This window comes from Sebastes fasciatus, chromosome 23, assembly GCF_043250625.1.
Source record: "Sebastes fasciatus isolate fSebFas1 chromosome 23, fSebFas1.pri, whole genome shotgun sequence".
Lineage (NCBI taxonomy): Eukaryota > Metazoa > Chordata > Actinopteri > Perciformes > Sebastidae > Sebastes > Sebastes fasciatus.
The window spans coordinates 17,245,312-17,263,490 of NC_133817.1; the positions used below are offsets into that span (position 1 = coordinate 17,245,312).

General features: G+C 39.9%; 1 protein-coding gene across 1 annotated transcript; it reads right to left on the reverse strand.

Moving 5' to 3' along the window:
* Positions 1-132: 132 nt before the first annotated feature.
* nudt4b (nudix (nucleoside diphosphate linked moiety X)-type motif 4b) lies at positions 133-16,402 on the reverse strand. Its single transcript, XM_074625033.1, has 5 exons — positions 15,935-16,402; positions 6,860-6,970; positions 4,639-4,683; positions 4,405-4,492; positions 133-3,772 (listed from the first exon to the last, which is right to left on the reverse strand). The coding sequence occupies exons 1-5, from the start codon at positions 16,028-16,030 to the stop codon at positions 3,552-3,554; spliced, it is 561 nt and encodes a 186-aa protein (XP_074481134.1). The 5' UTR covers positions 16,031-16,402; the 3' UTR covers positions 133-3,551.
* Positions 16,403-18,179: the final 1,777 nt, after the last annotated feature.

The window sequence follows — 18,179 nt, forward strand, 5'->3', positions numbered from 1 at the left end:
TTTGACAAGCTTTCTTTTTCCACTTTGCTACTTCTATAAACAAAACCGCTGAATCATTTTGCCAAACAATGATCCTTGCCAGTCATTTTTGCCTCATAGACAGTAGATTTCAAATAAACGAGAATTCAACGATAAGATTTTTCCCCTTTTAATGCAATCTTTTCTCAAAAACAATCTTTTTCCAGTCTTCAAATCACTTTCACGTTAAAACTTTTCGGTGCATAATATTCAAGACAGAAATGGTGAGAAATCTTTAGTTTGCTTTGAAGTAAAATGCTCTGGATAGATATCCGTGTGACATTACAGTGTGTTCAGTAGACAATCAAGCTGTCCACACATCCAGCGGTCATTTTAGTGGACGCTTGTGTCCAAGACATTTTTGTACATACATTTCATTTGTGGGATTCTTTATTCTTACTGTCATGCTTTACTCATAAATGGAGCATTCACAGATCAACATAGACCCAAGCATCAAACGAGGGTTTCAATAAGAAGAAGAAGAACTGAGCAGCAAAACATCAAGATGAATGGGTTTAAGTTAAATTGATGTTATTTGGACTGGTATAGTCTCATATGCTCAGTTTCATGATAAGCGGATATTAAAACCAGTATGGGGTGAAAAGAATAAGTGCCTGTGGTTCATTATAGTCATAATTCCAACAATGACGGATGCAGTCAATCTCTAAAAACACACTTTTTTTTCACATTATAAATGATTATATTCTGAAATTACATAACCTCTCATTAAAGTTGATCAAACAATGTTTAAGATCCTTATTCTTTTTCACAAAGCAGTTGGCCTAAAAATCGATGTAATACAACGTGACATCAAAGATTTATCCACCTGAACACCCAACTAATTTTTTCAATTTGGCACATCATATTTCACGTTCATCAACCCACAATAAAACACTTACATACACACACAGTCACACAGAGGTTTGAGGTGGTTGGAGACCTTATTTTACCCATCGAACAAGGCTGAAAGTATAGCTGGATTGGTGTTTTCAGAGTTTATGGTACTGGAGATAAGACTTTGTAATGGAGCGGCAAAGTTTTGAAGCATTAGTCTGGGTCACCGGGGAAAAGAGGAGATGTGTTTTACTCCTTTAGAACAGCTGGAATAAACAATAAATGAAACATTTGTCTGTAAAAAGCGTATGACAAACTATTTTTCATTGTCTTACCGAAGCTTTCCAAAACATTTCCCTGATCATTACTGTCCTGCCTTTATTGAAAACTGCATTTCCCCAAAATAGATGTTATAAAAACCCAATTTTATAATTTATGTCTATACTCAGTCTTGTGTATCTGACACACACAAGTTGATTAGCAAGATGCTTTATATATTTTGTAAAAAAAAAAAAAATGCATTTAGTTTACCCGACATCTCTAAAATGTTCCAGTCTGTAATTTCTTTGCCGCTCTAAACTTCCATACCGCCCTGACAAACACGTTGATTTCACCAGATCATGATTTTAAAATGCGTTCAATTCAACCATCTCTATTCCAACCAACCATCGCGTCCTAAACCCGTGGCACATTGTCATCGATACAAATATACTGTACATACTGTTCTCAGTGGGTTTTTTTTTTTTTTTCTGCCATTTGTACATTTGTTAAAAAATATAGAAAATATTAAAGAGAAATTTTACAGGTACATTCAGGTTAAAAACACGTTTCTCTTCAAAGCTATTTACAAATCTCTGTATGGTTACGAGTCGTCATTCAGCTGTCAACATAGGAGCGAGTGGGTGTCTCTTTTTACATGAGCAGAAAATAATGATCTGAAATGGGACAATTCAACTGACAATTTTTAGCCATTTTTCTTTGGATTTCCATCTTCATACTCAAAATGTAGATTCATTTAGAATATTTTTGAAGGAGCTTTTTTGCCTTTAATTGACACTAACTAGTGGAGAAGCAGACTGTAGACATGGAGAGAAAAACCTACAGGCAATGCCGATATTACATGGTATCCCACGATGCATCAAAAATTGCAATTGGAAAATATTGAAATTATCTTTTGAACCAGTAAAAGATGTGATGACCAAACCAATAGTAGATTATTCAAAAAAATAATCTGCAGATTAATCCATAATGAAAATAATTGTTAGTTGCAGCCCAAGGCGCAAAGTAATCTCTATTACAAGCAGATGGTGTAAAAACAATCATATCATACATGGATAATGATGTCATTTGGTGGTCGTTTTTTACCAAATTGCCTTGCAGCACCATGAGAGAACTTCTAAGTATTAATTTAAAGGAGCAGTTAACCCTGATTATTTTCATTTAAAGAAAATTCTTTAGAGATGAAATCAACTCAATTGTCCCTAGCAGCACGTACAGTAATACCTAAGGCAAAGATATCCTTTACACCGTTAAATACTTTCACTTTGACAACGTGGGAAACGGTAACAAAGGTATGTGGCTTTAAACAGTCAACAGAGCAGTTTGTTGGATCAGTCAAGGTCAGTGGAGTCGTAACGTCGGGGGCATTGGCTGAAGTTTAACTACGGACACAGCAGCGTCGTGTTAAAGGATATATCGAACGCAGCGGCAAGACTCAGATCCAGTTTTGACTTTAGTGAGGTATCAACTCGCTGACAGCTGGTGCACGTCTTTGACCTTTGACCCTGCCATTTACGACCACAAGCTATTTCTGTCATTTTCTATCTCATTTTGCTCTCTTATTTGTTTAAAGTAAATATGTAAAATATTTTGACTTTAGTTACTTCTATTTCAACGCCACCATCCATTTTTTTGCTTTATCATTTTAGGCCAATTTACTTAAAAGGTACAGTGTGTAGGATTTAGCGCCATCTAGTGGTGTGGTTGCAGATTGCAACCAACTGAGTACCCCTCCGCTCACTCCCTTTCACAAAACCATGGTAACGCCGTTCGCCTAAATCCTACACACTGGCCCTTTAAAGTTTAGAAAAATTATCAATAATTGATGATTACATGATGAAAAGAAAATCTGACTTTACTTTGAAACATATCTATGTTCAGGCGTCTGTTCTTTTAAATGAGATCCATGTAGCACATGACCTATGCTGTTATCATCATGGGTTGATGACTAGGACATTATTAAGTCTGGAAACATTCCCCATGTGGACGTGCTTTGGGGTCAATTCACTCTTTTATTGACTAGAAAGCATATCCATTCTGCTAAAAAGAAAGTAAAAATGACCGTTGGTGAAATAAAACGACCCGAATATACTGTAACATTCATACAAAGTTTCCGTAAGGCATTCCTTCACCAGCTGAGTCTGCAGCTTCAGCCTCATCCGTCTGGTGTTTGCCAGCAAAAGAAAAAGTGTTTCTTGAGATATCCACAGTTTTTTTCTGTTCAGAGACGTCTCCTGCTCCGTCACACCGAGTCTTTAACACAGTTCTGGTGATGGCTTTGGTCTGTCCTGCAGCTAAAGACTAGACATTATACATACAGGAGAGCCGACGACTCTGAAAAAAGTCATTAGATTCATGCAAGACTGTACAGACTTTCAGTGAAAAGTCCAAGCTTCAAGGACGAGGTTCAGGGTGCAGTCCTATCTGCGGGAGGAGCCCAGCACGTTGCCCGTCGAGGGCGTGGTGGCGGTGGCGCTGTAATGGGGGTAGTTGTCGTTCGGCGGCGGGCTCGGGAGGATGGAGTTCCCGTTGGTCGGGGAGCAGCTGAGCTGGAGCCTCCGCAGGTACTCGGCGTGGACGGGTTTGTGGCTCTGCAGCACTTTGATGGCCTCGTCCACGGTGAACCACTCCCGCTTACGTCCTGCAGAGGGAGACAGAGCGCAATGGATGAGTTCAAAAAGGAAGCTTTCATGCTGGGTCATCCTCAGATAGAGAGCCATAACATACAAATTCTATCCATTTTATGATTATTATTATACAGCAGACACACTTTTGTCCTCTTCCACAGGTTGATCTTACATTGGATCGACGCCATGGCTTCTAGTATAGATGCAATAAAGATAATAAGCTTCAACATGTTACTCTCTTATCTATAATAGGAAGAATTGGTACACTTTAATAACTGAAATTGGGAAGTGTAATGTAATTTTATCATATGCACATGAAAACATGGCATACATATAGTAGAAAATAATGAATGTAGCAGGCTTGTACAGGTAGAGGATGCTCTCCACTGAGGACATAACGTATTAAGGCTGGATAGTGGCGTCCAGGCTACTGACAGCTGTAATATACTGCAGCTCAGAACAACTGCAGCTACAACCAGTGGCCTAGATTTATAGGCACCTGTTGTCACCTCATACCCCAATACCCATATAGTCTCCTGGCCCTCACATAAATAAAAAACATTATGCTGTAAAAAGGTGAGAGAATGAAGAAAGACACACCACAGCATCTGCAAACATTCACAGGAAGGCGAAGGGAAAGTGTTACCTATATTGACAGAGTCCTCCCAGGCCTCCAGCGTTTCCGTGACCGTCAACACATAAACATACGTCCGGTGTTTCCGATCCTGGTTTTGCTTTATGGATCAGAAAGAAAAGGAAACTGAGTATTTAATGATCATACAAAACCATAATATGGTAATTTGTGCGTCTTATACGCTTTAATGTGCACTTGCATATGTATAATAAAGTGCCTGAGTGAGATAAAGCCGTGAAAGCTTACCTCAAACACGCCGAGCAGACGTCCTAGCTTGCCCTTCACGCCGGCCTGAGGAATAAATGAAAGAAAATCGTTCCAATTTTTTAGTGTACAGAACAAAACGGACAGCAGAGGACATTTCTTTGTGCGATTTTCTTAAAGTTCTGAGTGTCCTCTATTCAGTCACAAAGAAGAATAGAGGGTGGAAAAGCAGCGTTCAAACCACAGACTATATTCTGTGCCAAAACAATGGGTATTGTGTATTACAATCCAGTGTTTTTAAAGGGCTCTATGTACTGAACTCCACGGTAACCTCCCAGGCTTTGTTTTGATGTAGAGACGCTTGTCAAACACGTACCCAAACACAAGAATGTTCAGAATAAATCCCTGTGCCCAGACGGACATATTTTTGGAGTTGTCCTCTGTGACCTCACAGCTTCTTCGATTTATGTAGAAACTGTCAGCCGAGCTACAATCAGTGTATTGATTTCTATTTGGAAGCACGTATTGATCAAGACTTCCAGTAATTCTAATATTATCAATCCTTAGTGATGTCCCTTCACCTGAAAAAAAAAAAAAAACTGGCACGAATCCTGAAAGGATATTATAGCGGAAATGTAATTATATCACTTTCATAACACTTTAACAGTTGCTTTATCAATCCACGGGAATCAAATTACTGTCAAGAGGTATATGACATCTGTCCTTTCCCCCCTCGACATACTTCAGAGGTGTCACTCTGCCCCGCTGATGTGTCCAGCGGGTTGGGCTGCTGGGTCCGCGAATGCACTGGAATCCAGCGACGAGCCAAGTTTAGACCGCTGACGTGTCCGAGAACACAAGGTTCTCAACCAGAGGGATCTCTGGAATACCAGCGGGCTCCTCCGTCAGCCAGCTACTGACACCGCGGCCTTTCAAAAATCTCACCCTTAGCATGCACACTGCAGCCAACTGTCTGAACCATGCAGCTCCACTTCTGTCTTTTTTTTTTTTACTGGAAATGGACAACTGCAGTGACGTGAGAGAGTTGTGTGACCTCATTTGAGCTGGATTTCTAATAAAAAATAATGAATGGAATGACCTTTCACTATCCAAATTGCCAAATTTGCCATGTCACTCTCTGTAAAAATCATAGACTGTATATGAGAAGTGGACGTAGTCATCATGACGTCAGCCATTGGTTTGTGGACTGCCGTTTTGAAACCTTGAGTTCGGCATTTTGGCTGTCGCCATCTTGGTGTTTTGCAACCAGAAGTGACACCAGAGGGTGGAGTTAAGTACAACCGAACGCTGAATAAGACGTTGTTTAGTTGACCAAAATGTTACAACATTTGTTAACTTTCATGAACTGAAAACCAACTGTGAAAGGGTTAAAGTTGTAAGACGAAAACGCGGACAACTCCCAGACCGGACAACGTCGTGGTAGCGACCGGTCAATCACAAGGTAGCCACGCCCTAAAGCATCCCCTGCTTTATGGTCTATTTGACTCTAAATGGGACCTTAATTTACTAAATGAACATCATGCTGTATTGAAGAAGACTTGAAACTAGCGATTGAGACCATAAACTCATGTTTACAATGTTTACTGAGGTAATAAATCAAGTGAGAAGTAGGCTTATTTTCTCATAGACTTCTATACAATCAGACTTCTTTTTGCAACCAGAGGAGTCGCCCCCTGCTGGCTGTTAGAGAGAATGCAAGTTTAAGGCACTTCTGCATTGGCTTCACGTTTCAGAACCTGGAGGTTGCCCACTGGTAATACTGTATATATATATATATATATATATATATATATATATATATATATTATGTTTTTACTAATTTCACTTTTTTTATTGACACATATATAGATGAGAACACCCTTTAACAAAATCATACATCTTGGTTGAAACTATAGCAGAATGGGACGTTTTGTAGCAATAAATTAAAAATGATTCAGAAAATCCTGCAGTTTGAACATAGACAGTTGCAGGGACAGAGGACTTTTGCAACAGCTGCTATAATAACACCAAGACATTTCCTAAGAACAAATTCTTTACATGCTGTTTTGAATGCCTGTTATATAACGGACAGGTGGTCTTTGGATGTAAAAAGGGATATTTTCTGGTAGGGAACTGCTGTGTTCAACCATCCTTGAAGACTTCCTTTTTAATTCTCACCATGTGCTCATCATATTCATCTCACACAAAAAAAATGACCTCACATAGGTGTCGAGAGACAAAATTAATTCTTAGGTTTATTCACCTCCTCAAACACCTCTCGAACCGCGGCACCACACGGCTCCTCCTCCGGCTCCATCCCACCTCCGGGGACGATCCACTGGTCCGGGTGCCGACTGCTGCTGACCAGCAAAACCTACAAAAGAAAGCACAAGTTTTAAGAATTGTACAACATGTTAATTCCTTTATTTTTACCGTGAAATAAGGAGCGTGTGTCTTCATACGCCCCTTTAGACACAAATAAACATGTCACTGCAGGTGGAAGCAAGAAGTCCCTGTCTTTTCAGAGGAGCGTTCAATCACACATTGACATGAGATGTGACCTTTGACCCTTTAGACTCAGGTCTCAAGGACAGGCGGCTGATGATTGGTTGGCGCGGCCTCTGCTATTTATTCTCTGTTGCTGCTTACAGGATCCTAAATCCATCACAGCCTTCATAGCTTTAAATATTGAATCCTGACATGGTATAAATGGTCTTCGGATATGAAAATATGAGAATGATCCACACTAAAAATGGTACTTTACTTCATTTAAATTTCAACTGGTAATTTCAATTATTGTAAAATATCACACACAAACCTGGATAACAGTAGTTAAAAATAATAAAAAAAGAAGTAAGCTCATTCTAACTAGAACAAACGGAGGATTTTTGGGGACGACAGCATGTATCCGTTATATTTTCAGCGAAACATTCTCCTGTTCAATCATTTTTGGTATTTTCTTTCTCGGAGGCTTCACGTATCCGTCTACTTTGCCCACTGGTGGACTCAGGGGTGGGGGTGACCGCACCCCTTGGTGGCCTCATGGTAAAAACATGCAATAAAAGTGCCCTCTTGGATGCCCTTATGGTAGATAAAACATGATTAGGGGCCTTTAGGGTGCCCTTAAATGGAGAAAACATGAGAAAGTGCCCCCTAGGGTACCTTTCCAGTGGAGAAAACATGATTAAGTGTCCTCTAAGGTGCCCTTAAATGGAGAAAACATGATAAAGTGCCCTCTAGGGTGCACTTAAATGGTGAAAACATGATAAAGTGCACTCTAGGGTGCCCTTAAATGGTGAAAACGTGATAAAGTGACCTCTGGGGTGGCCTTAAAATGGTGAAAGCATGATGCAGTGTCATATAGGCTGCCCTACATGCTATAGAAAACTCTCTGCGCACCAACGCATGCAGCTGGTGCCATTTTTATTTCTTACGCCCCTGTCCCCTCAGACAGCCCGGGTCCGCCACCGAGTTTGCCAATAACATTTTGGTGATTTTCACAGAAGAAGCTTAATCAAAGCCGGCGTTGAAGCGGTGCCAACACGAGCAAACAATGCATGTAAACCAAGCATGAGCCACTCAAATGCTGTCGGTGCTCCCCCTAAGCGGCCTTGAATGCTGGGCTTGAATTACACTACAGTTGCAGTGTACACGGATATGTACAGATCAGATGCGCCCGTGTCTGCATTTTCTAGCCGTGTCCATATAGCAACCACAACAGACGCACGCACACCAGCTGTAAACATTACCACATTTGTATGGAGCGATTTCGCTCATTATTAAAAACACAGTCGTAATGATATCAACAGCTGATTATTAGTGGTTCAGAAATGATTTTATAATAATCAGCAATAATCAGTGAAGGTAAATGCATTAAAGAGAGAAAAGTGTGTTAAGCAGCTAGTGCGACATATGGTGACATTTAGCTCTGCCACCCATAATCTGCCAAAGGAGTCACTTAATCCGAACACAGCTTGTGTATATCTTCCCTTACGTTCTCTAATGGGATTGTGGCTGCAGCTACCAGGGCCAAACCGATTGGACGCCGGCACATGCTCGGGGGTTTTGACAGCGAGCGCTGTCGGCTGCCGTCTTTCCTCACGTGCTCGTTCACCCAACTCGGTCACCTGCTTCCATTCCAGACGACGTTGGTTAGGATGAAGGGCAGTGGGGTAGCTATACGGCGCGTATGTCAGGCATGGTGACGTGGATTAAGCGCCTGCACGCTCAGTAAACGTTTCCTGTAGATGAAAAGCTTCAAGGCTAACACACAACAGGTGTTGGTCCCATCAGACAGGTGCATGTCTGATATGGTGTACAGTAAGGGACGTGTGTTACTTAGAGGAAGGGGCATTTACACTCAGAGTGCAAACAGTGCTGGTGCAGAACATGACGTCTTCTCAGTAGAGTGCAGACTGTAAAAAATGTGCAAAGTCGGACCTTGTAACCTGCTCGAGTGAGCTCTTTGATGAACAGACTGAAGAGAGCTAAAACAAACTGAACTGTTGTCCTTTAAATCTGAGAAATTCAACTAAGAAAAAAGATGGTAATTATTCTATTGTCATATGCAGCTAGGGCTTATTTGCCGAAAGTCTGTTTCCATACAGGCTATTATTGTATCATGTACTTCCATGCGGGATGAGCTATTTCAGTGGTATGACATAATAAAAAATTAATTCTTTGTGTTTTGGATGAGATCTCCATCTCCATCCAACCCGCTGCCCTCGCTGTCTGGTCGTGTGTGTTGAGCTGCAGCCGGCGAGGATTAAAGGGAGATCGCTGTTGTCAACGTGTCCTAAGTCTAAAGTATGTGATGTATACAAAACAAAAGCCACAGAGCCTCCCGGACAGCGAGGACAAAAGCTGATTTCTGCTCTGCTTGTTCCATTTTTATCTTTCGGTTGTTGTTTGTCCGTCCTCAGACTATACACAGCACAGGCCACATTTAGTTTGGGTTTAATGAATTTAGGAATGTAGAGCGCTGAATCGACATATTACAAACAGTGTATAATTAAGAATTTGTTTCTTCACATGTGCGTCTGAGATGAATAACGTTCATAAGAGGGAGCGGCGATGCCTTTAAGCTTCAGCAGGACGAGACATTTGTCGTCACAATAAAAATCAAGCCTGCAAGCTTCTATTCATGTCTATAAGCACCAAATAACTCGGACAAGTTTAGTCAATTCATTGAAATGCAAGTATTTGAAGTTCATTAAGAGGTCAGCGCCCAGTCAGATGCACTGAAGTACCCCTTTGACACCTCCCATTGCTTTCAAATGAGCTATTTTGAATCGACTTTAAACTGGACGTTAACACTATTAATTATATAAAAGTGGATACTACAACGTTTTTTTCCATACAGTGAAGCTTTTAGCCATTTCAACCATAAATACATTGCTTTTAGTTGGCCATTTCAACTGTTAATCCATTATTTAGATAACTATTTTTTACCAGTTATCTGAGCTGCAACGATAGTCGACCGACGGGAAAATTATCGCCAATTACTTTGATAATTGATTAATCGTTATAGTCATTTTTCATGCAAAAATGGCAGAAAATTTGGTTTTCAGTCTCTCGAATATGGAGATTTTGTGCTTTTTTCCCCCAGTTTTATGTCAAATTAAACTGGATATCTTTGTGTTTTGGATTGACAGAACAAGACATTTAAAGACATCACCTTGGATTTTAAGAAATGGACATTTCTCACTATTTCCGGACATTTTAACCGGACGATTAATCTAGAAAATAATCAGCGGATTAATCGATAATGAAAATAATCGTTAGTTGCAGCCCTACCGTTATCCTTTTCTTTTATCAACTGTTTATCTATTACTTTTAGCTAACTTATAGAATACTACTTCAACCGTTTTTACACTACATTTACCAAACAGTGTATTCATTCCTTTTGGATATCTATTTCAACCATTAATACTTTTTGCTAACTGTTTATCACTTGCTAACTACTTTTCAAGCACTCTCAATCCTAACATGTAATGTTCAGGTGTTGAAGCCCACTTCATTTGTGGATATATATTTTTTAAAACAAATTGTATTTTCCATTTTGTCAAATTAATTTCACTACTCAAATACAAATCTTAATAAGAACCCCTCGTTGGGAATCACTGACTAAGAAGACGACACATACCCAGGACTTTACTCTCTCTGACCTTTCCTATAACGTTTGACTCCAGAAGAGCAGCATTGCCTTGAACTCCATAGGCGACAGTTGAAAGCGTGACGAAAAACCAAAACAAAATACCTCACACCGTCATGATACATAGGTCAACGGTCAGGTGACAGCTGAACTCTGAGCACAGAAACCCACTTATATTTGGAAAGAGTGGCAGGGTGAAGGCGAAACCCCACGAGGTAGGGAACGCTGCAGTGGTTCCCCGTGACATTTTACCGTTTTGCAGCTCACATCACTTCCCAGGGGGCCCCCCAGTATGCAAGAGGAGTCGGGCAAATTCTTTAACATACAGTAAATCTCCTCTGGAGTAATGAAAACCACTATGTCAGACTCATGTGACGTCAGCTAACCTTTCTCCGATCCAATAATCAGTCTTAGAAAAGATCATCCTTAACTCAATATCACAATTTGAGGTATCAGAATCTCCACTGGTAGTAAAACGCAGGCTGTCACGTGAGTCCTCTGGCATGGCCTCAACCAGGGACAGCAGGCAGCGATATTCTGGAGGACATTAACACCACCTCCTCCTCCTCCTCCTCCCCAATGAGGAGCGCCTGTAGCTGTCAAATAAAGAAGGCTCCAAATGCCAGGCCAGGTCGGGAGGAGAGAATGGTGGGAAGTCTAAGACACTCAAGTACACAAGTGTAGGGGGCAGAATCAATAGTGCTAAGACAGTAATATAGTCGTCACCTTATGCAGGTATCAACAAATAAGAGAGGAGTCGTTAACAGGGACTGTAGCAGGAGAAACTGAACACCTACGTTTCTGACTTTCTGCTGAAGCATCCACTCACACGGACATCCTCCTCCTCCTCCTCCTCCTTTCACGTTCTTACGTTACCTGAAGGCCACCCTAGTTCTGCGACATGCTTGAAAAGGGAGGGGGTGAGTTGAGGGGTTTTCGGTGTATTGCAATCCGCAACCTCACCACTAAATCCTACACACTGATCCTTAAGCATCAACACTGCCAAGAACAGTATGCAACACATAAGGTTGCTCCTAGATTGATGACACTTAACTTACAGGATGCTTGGTGTAAGTGGAAACAAGCTGCGAACATCGAGTCATGTTTCTGACAAATGTTGAGTCCAATATTCACTCTCTTTTTAGCTCTGTTTTGGTCTCCACCAGCTCCCAAAAGGGAAAGAATCAGGCTCTTTAGCTGCTAAATGATCCATTATGTTCAACTGCTAGGTTTTGTTTGTCTGTTTGGTGCTGAGGCCAGTAGTGCACAGTTTAGAGTTGCAGCTAACGATTACTTTAATTGTTGATTAATCTGTCGCTTATTCTCTCGATTAATCGATTACTTGTTTGGTCTACAAAATGTCAGAAAATGTGTTTCCCAAAGCCCAAGATGACGTCCTTAAATGTCTTGTTTTGTCCACAACTCAAAGATATTCAGTTTACTGTCATAGAGGAGTAAAGAAAATATTCACATTTAAGAAGCTGGAATCAGAGAAAAAAAATACTCAATTAATCAATTATCAAAGTAGTTGGCGATTATTTTAATAGTTGACAACTAATTGATTAATCTTTGCCGCTCTAGTACAGTTATTTTTTAGAGCTTTTTGATAAAAACAGCTGCCTGCCACTGCTGGAAACAACACTGATGAGAGCGGTGAGAGTACTGATCTATTGTTCATATACAAATACAAATATTGAAATTCCAGCAGCTTTAAAACCATAAAGCTTTACTTTGTTTTTACCGCATTCTGATTATTTCTGCGCAGCAACCAAGTGAGAAAGTTGTGATGGAATAATTTCACATAAAAACACACCCACACATTTCACTGTGAGCTTCACAATATCCAATCAGAATAGCTTTATATGTTTAAAAACACAAAGCCAGAAAAAAGATATAGGATCACTGAGTTTATTTGTGTTAAATTTGAATAAACTTATGAATTAGTAGACTTAATTTAATCTTTCAGAAACTCTAGGATTTCTTATTCAACTATTGGTTTCTGCAACCTATACCACTGCACTATAATGACGTAAGATAATTAAAGAAGCTCTCTTGGCACACACAGAGGCCCCGAATAACTCACATGCTGTTAATTTACCCAGGTGCCCTCCTCGGCGAACACCGCCATCCCTCTGCTGCTGCACTGTCAGGTTCCTGCTTTCCCCTGTTGGGAGTTTAATTGCTGTCATAGAGTACCTCGCCCTGAGGGCTCAGCTTTCTCCTTTCCTCTCCAAAACAAAACCGTCCAACAGCATGTATGGCTCTTATTTCACCACAGCTAGGTCTCCTGTGTCCAGGAACTGATTGTTAAGTGTATAGTCATGTGTTTAAGGGAAGTATTGATGACACAAAGCACCATATATCAAGCTTCTTTAGAAAGAAAATGACCATTGTTAGCACCCAAAGAGCACCAGATTGGTTTTCTCATTCTTTAAGCAGTGCCATCCACGTGAGTGCATGAGCAGACATGCCTGTCAAAGCCTGAAAATCCTGAGGGCCACTGTCACACCTACTCTCTTCTGTTGTCACAATCTGTCCTTTTCTGTGATTACAAGTCGTGAGAAAAGAATCACAGTGTTCAAACAAAATCTGCGGGCCAGAGCGCAGCAGTACAGGTACTAAGTTTTATAAAAACAAATTTAAAATCTCTCATTTTATATCACCGATTTTTAGATAATCTGTCATGGTCTTCACACGTAATGATGACATAACATCTGCACATGTGTGAGGGAGCGGATATACTTGTGTAAATCTTCCGATCTGTGTGTTGTCCAGCCAAACACTGGAGGGCTCAGACAGAGTGCCTCTCTGTGCCAGTCCTGGGCCACCAGACTGGGCTGTTTTGACTGTATATTGTGTAACAGTTTGTTTATGCTAAACTCAAAGAGGAGGCTAAATTTAGACGTGCAAGAATATGCCACAAAAACAGAAATATAGTCCTGATGTTTGGACTAACTAGTAATATGGATACATGACTAATATTAGTCCCAAAGGGGAACCAGTAACGTGGATAGTGCTGCTTGATCCAACCCTGGTCTAATGCACAGTTGAAAACTGCAGAACTTGAACGTGTAATTTTATATTAATTATATCAATGTGGGCTCTCTGGATAAATATATGTGGTCATTACTCTTAGCATCCATGTCTTGAAGACTGTGAGAGAAAGGATTTTTGATTGTGTGTGTATCCATTTGATAAAGTTTTCAGACTCACTTAGACTAACCCTTTTTTAAAGGCTGATTTTATTTATTTAGTTAATTTTCTGTAGTTTTTGCACAGTTTTGATTTGGCATGTGCATTTGTTATGGGTCACTGTTTTTTTTATTATTTATTTATTTTGAAAATGTTATTGTGTAAACTGCATCTAAAATAATGTGTGTAAAAATAAAAAATAAATAACTAAATACAGTGACTGAGCAAAAATCACATAAAATCAAACAACATATCTCACGTTAGCTCTTGTAACAAGTTATTATCTTGGGAATATCACAGCTAATGTATTTTTAATTAGGTTTAGGGTGGAAAACACTGCTTAAAAACGAACGGATATCCGCTTTAAACTGGATCTACAGTATTGTATATCACAGAGAAAAGTCTTTAAGACACAACAACAATAAAAGCCTGTCACCCATATATTCATTATTTACATGTGGAGGGCCCCTTTAAATCCTCCTCCTCCTCGTTGCTACGCAGCTGCCCGCTCAAGGCTGAAGGCCGGCGGGATGCAGCAGATACATGAATGGTCATGGATGATTTTACCTCCATGTCGTGTATTAAATGTGGTGAAGTGATAAATACATTTAATAACAGACTTGTGGCTCTTATTTGTATCTCTTCACGCAACACACTTCGATGTTAAAGCCGCTAAAAACGTGCAAACCTCGCCCCCTCGCTCTGTTAGTTTACAAGCCAGCAAGAAAATAACAGGAAGCTGGGCGAATGTGTCTTCACAATAAGAGCTTTGAGTTAACCCCAAATGCAGTTTTGTGTAGCACATGTGAAGAAATTAGGAAAAATGCTCTACAAAACTTAAATGTAAACTCCAAGATTTTGATTCCCTCTCTAACCAAAATAAATCTACTTGGAGAAAATAGTGTCATCGCCATAGAAGCCGCAGGATACGTCAGTGCATGTCACAGCCTAAGAGACAACCACAACTTAAACAACACATAATAGATGTAACTCACACTCTGCCTTTTATTTACCCTTCTACTTCATGTTTTTTGTTTTTTGACATTTATCCTTTGATATTGCAATATATTGTTCTTAACTGTTTTTTATTTGTTTGTTTGTTTTATTGGACACAACAAACATTAATGACTTCTTTATTGTTTTCTTCCATTTACATGCAAGATCTTTTTAAATATCTATATATTGTAATTTGCTTAATGAATTGTGTATATATATATATAAATATATATATATACACAATTCTCCCTTCAGGAGGAACTCAGGCTAGTAAACTCTGTTTCTTCTTTTAAATCACGCCTCAAAACCTACCTTTACAGGAAGGCCTTTTTATAGCAATCCCTTGTTTTAAATTTCATTATTGTTGACTTTTTGTACAAAAGTTTTATGTTCAACATTTTATTTTGGCCTATGTTTTTATTCTGTATTGTTTTTATCTTGATGTTTGCACTATTTTAACTTATGTAAAGCACTTTGTAACTATGTTTGGAAAGGTGCTATACAAATAAAGTTGTTCATTATTATTATAATATATGTTTTTTTTTCTTTTTATTTATCATTGAATTGACGCTTTGGCAATATTATTCACCTGACAGTCATGATCAATAAAGCAAATTGAATTGAATTGGAGGTTCTTAGCCAGGGTGTTTTACTTTGAAAGTCACCACCGGTACCGATTGTTATTAACGACGGCTACCTTGACAACAGCCTCTTTTTTCCTCCTCTTTCTCTAGAAGCTCCTCAAACTAGCCTGAACTGGATGGCCCAAAGGCGCATCAACAGCGGCAGCAAAACCAAAACCAAAACACTGTGACAGACAGAAACAACAGTGTAAACGCAGCTACACGTAGAAAGAGACGCCATACATCAAAACCCAGACGTATTATTAAACATAACTGTCTATTTTAATTATAACCATCCCCTGTAATAGTATGAATGACTGGAGATGACTATAGGCCACACAGGCATACACCTGGATACTCTTCATCCTCTCACCTCTTCTTCACGTTCATTCTTGAAGCACAGACACGCCGCTCGTTTCTTGAAGCCCTCTCCGTCGTATGTCCTGGTCTGGTTCGGTTTCAGCTTCATTGTGGGTTTATTCTGCCTCCTTTTTTAGATAAAAACCGGCAAAAACAAGAGAGAGAGAGTCCAACAACGCGTTAACAGCAGAGCCGCCGCATCGCTGCTGCTGCTGCTGCTGCTGCTCTCTGCATCCGAGATGGTCAGTGAGAAGAAGAGGAGGAGGAGGAGGAGGATGTTGGAGAGATCCCAAGGTACCCCGTCACCGGCAGACTATCCTGGATTTATGTTTTTCCTCGTCCAAGTCAAGGCTCCGGCTGCTGCCTGTGGTTTCTAGTGTGTCAGTGCAGAGAGAGATCTTTATGTAGCCTCCAGCCTACACAGCTCAGCCCTCCTCTGGTCACATCTGCGCATGGCCGCTGACTCAGTACAATGAACAGGCGGTGCTGTGAGTGTTAGATATACAGATCACTCCTCTGAGGCAGCACTGAGCTCATTGGTTGGGTTGGTCTCTCAGAGGGTGGAGCTACACTTCCTGGTTCAAAACAGTGAGAATAATAACAACATGCGTAATTTCTCCATCAGACTGGTGCTGCAGGGTTGGGATAGGTCAGGGGTCAGCAACCTTTACTATCAAAAGAGACATTTTAGGCAAAAATCTGTCTGGAGCCGCAAAACATTTGAGCATTGTGATGAAGGTAACACAGCTTATAGTCTAAATATATAGTATATAAGTCTAATGTAGTGAGGGCCAAAGAGAAAATGAGTATTAGGGCCACATTGAGGGGAAAGAAAATCAGAGATTTCCAGAATAAAGTCATAACTTTACGAGAAAAAGTCGTAATATTACGAGAATAAAGTCATAACTTTACGAGAAAAAAAGTCGTAATATTACGAGAATAAAGTCATAACTTTACGAGAAAAAGTCGTAATATTACGAGAATAAAGTCATAACTTTACGAGAAAAAAAGTCGTAATATTACGAGAATAAAGTCATAACTTTACGAGAAAAAAGAAAATAACACATCAAATTAATACTTTATAATAATATGACTTTATTCTCGTAATATTATGACTTTATTTTAGAAATCTCAGATTTTTTTTTCTTCCCTCAATGTTTTCCTAATACTCTGTCGCACATTAGACCTACAACAATGATAAATAAAAATGAAAATGTAAACAAAAAACAGTTATTCATTTCCATTTTTAAAAATCCACAGGGAGCCACTGGAGAGGGGCTAAAGAGCCGAATGTGGCTCCGGAGCCGCAGGTTGCTAAGAGACCCCTGGGATAGGGTGACCAGGGATGTCCCACTTTACGAGGGATTACACAGAATTTTTTTATCCTATTTGTTGTTGTCCCACATATTGAGATAATGTCCCCCATTTCATTGGTTCTAGTTTTCTACAATTTTATTTAGCAGACGCTTTTGTCCAAAGCGACGTACATCCAAGAGTTCGTACAACACAAGCAAGGATCTAGATAGGAGGGAACAACGTGAATAAGTGCCAACAACAGCTTCAAGTCTGATCAGTCACAGGCGCCGACAGGTAGTGCACAGAGGCAATGCACAGGGTGTTTAGAGGCAGATTTTTTGTTGTTGTCATCATCATTAACAACATCATCATCAATATCATCATCATGAATATCCTAATCCACATCAACAACATCCTCAATATTGTCATCAACATTATCAATAGCATCAACGTCATCAATAGCGTCAACGTCACTAGGTGCAGAGGTGCTGAATATGATGGAAACTACCACAAAGAAAAAGAAGAGCAGCTACAAGAGAGACTACAAGTGGGTGAAAAGCGACACAATTCATGTGAGTCTCAAGAAACAGAGCTCAAACAGGAGGAGCTCAAACCCAGCGTTTCAGACAGAGGGTGAAAAGAGGTGTTGCAGCACAGCCGGTATGAGAAAAATGAAGCGTTTTTTGAACATTAAAACATGTAAACATGTTCTAGTAGAAACCCAAAATACAAGTATGCACCTGATAATAAGCACAATAGGTCCTCTTTAAATAGACAATGTAACAATATGTATGCTACCAAGACCAAGCTTTACAGTCCAAGCATGAAATGTTAGTATTGCTAGAAAAACACCTACAGTCACACCTAGACTTAAAGCCAAACACATCAAGGAAGAAGCAGAAAATTAGTTTTCAAAATGTCACAGTAGGAAAAGCATAAATGGTGTAAATATTAAAGTTAAT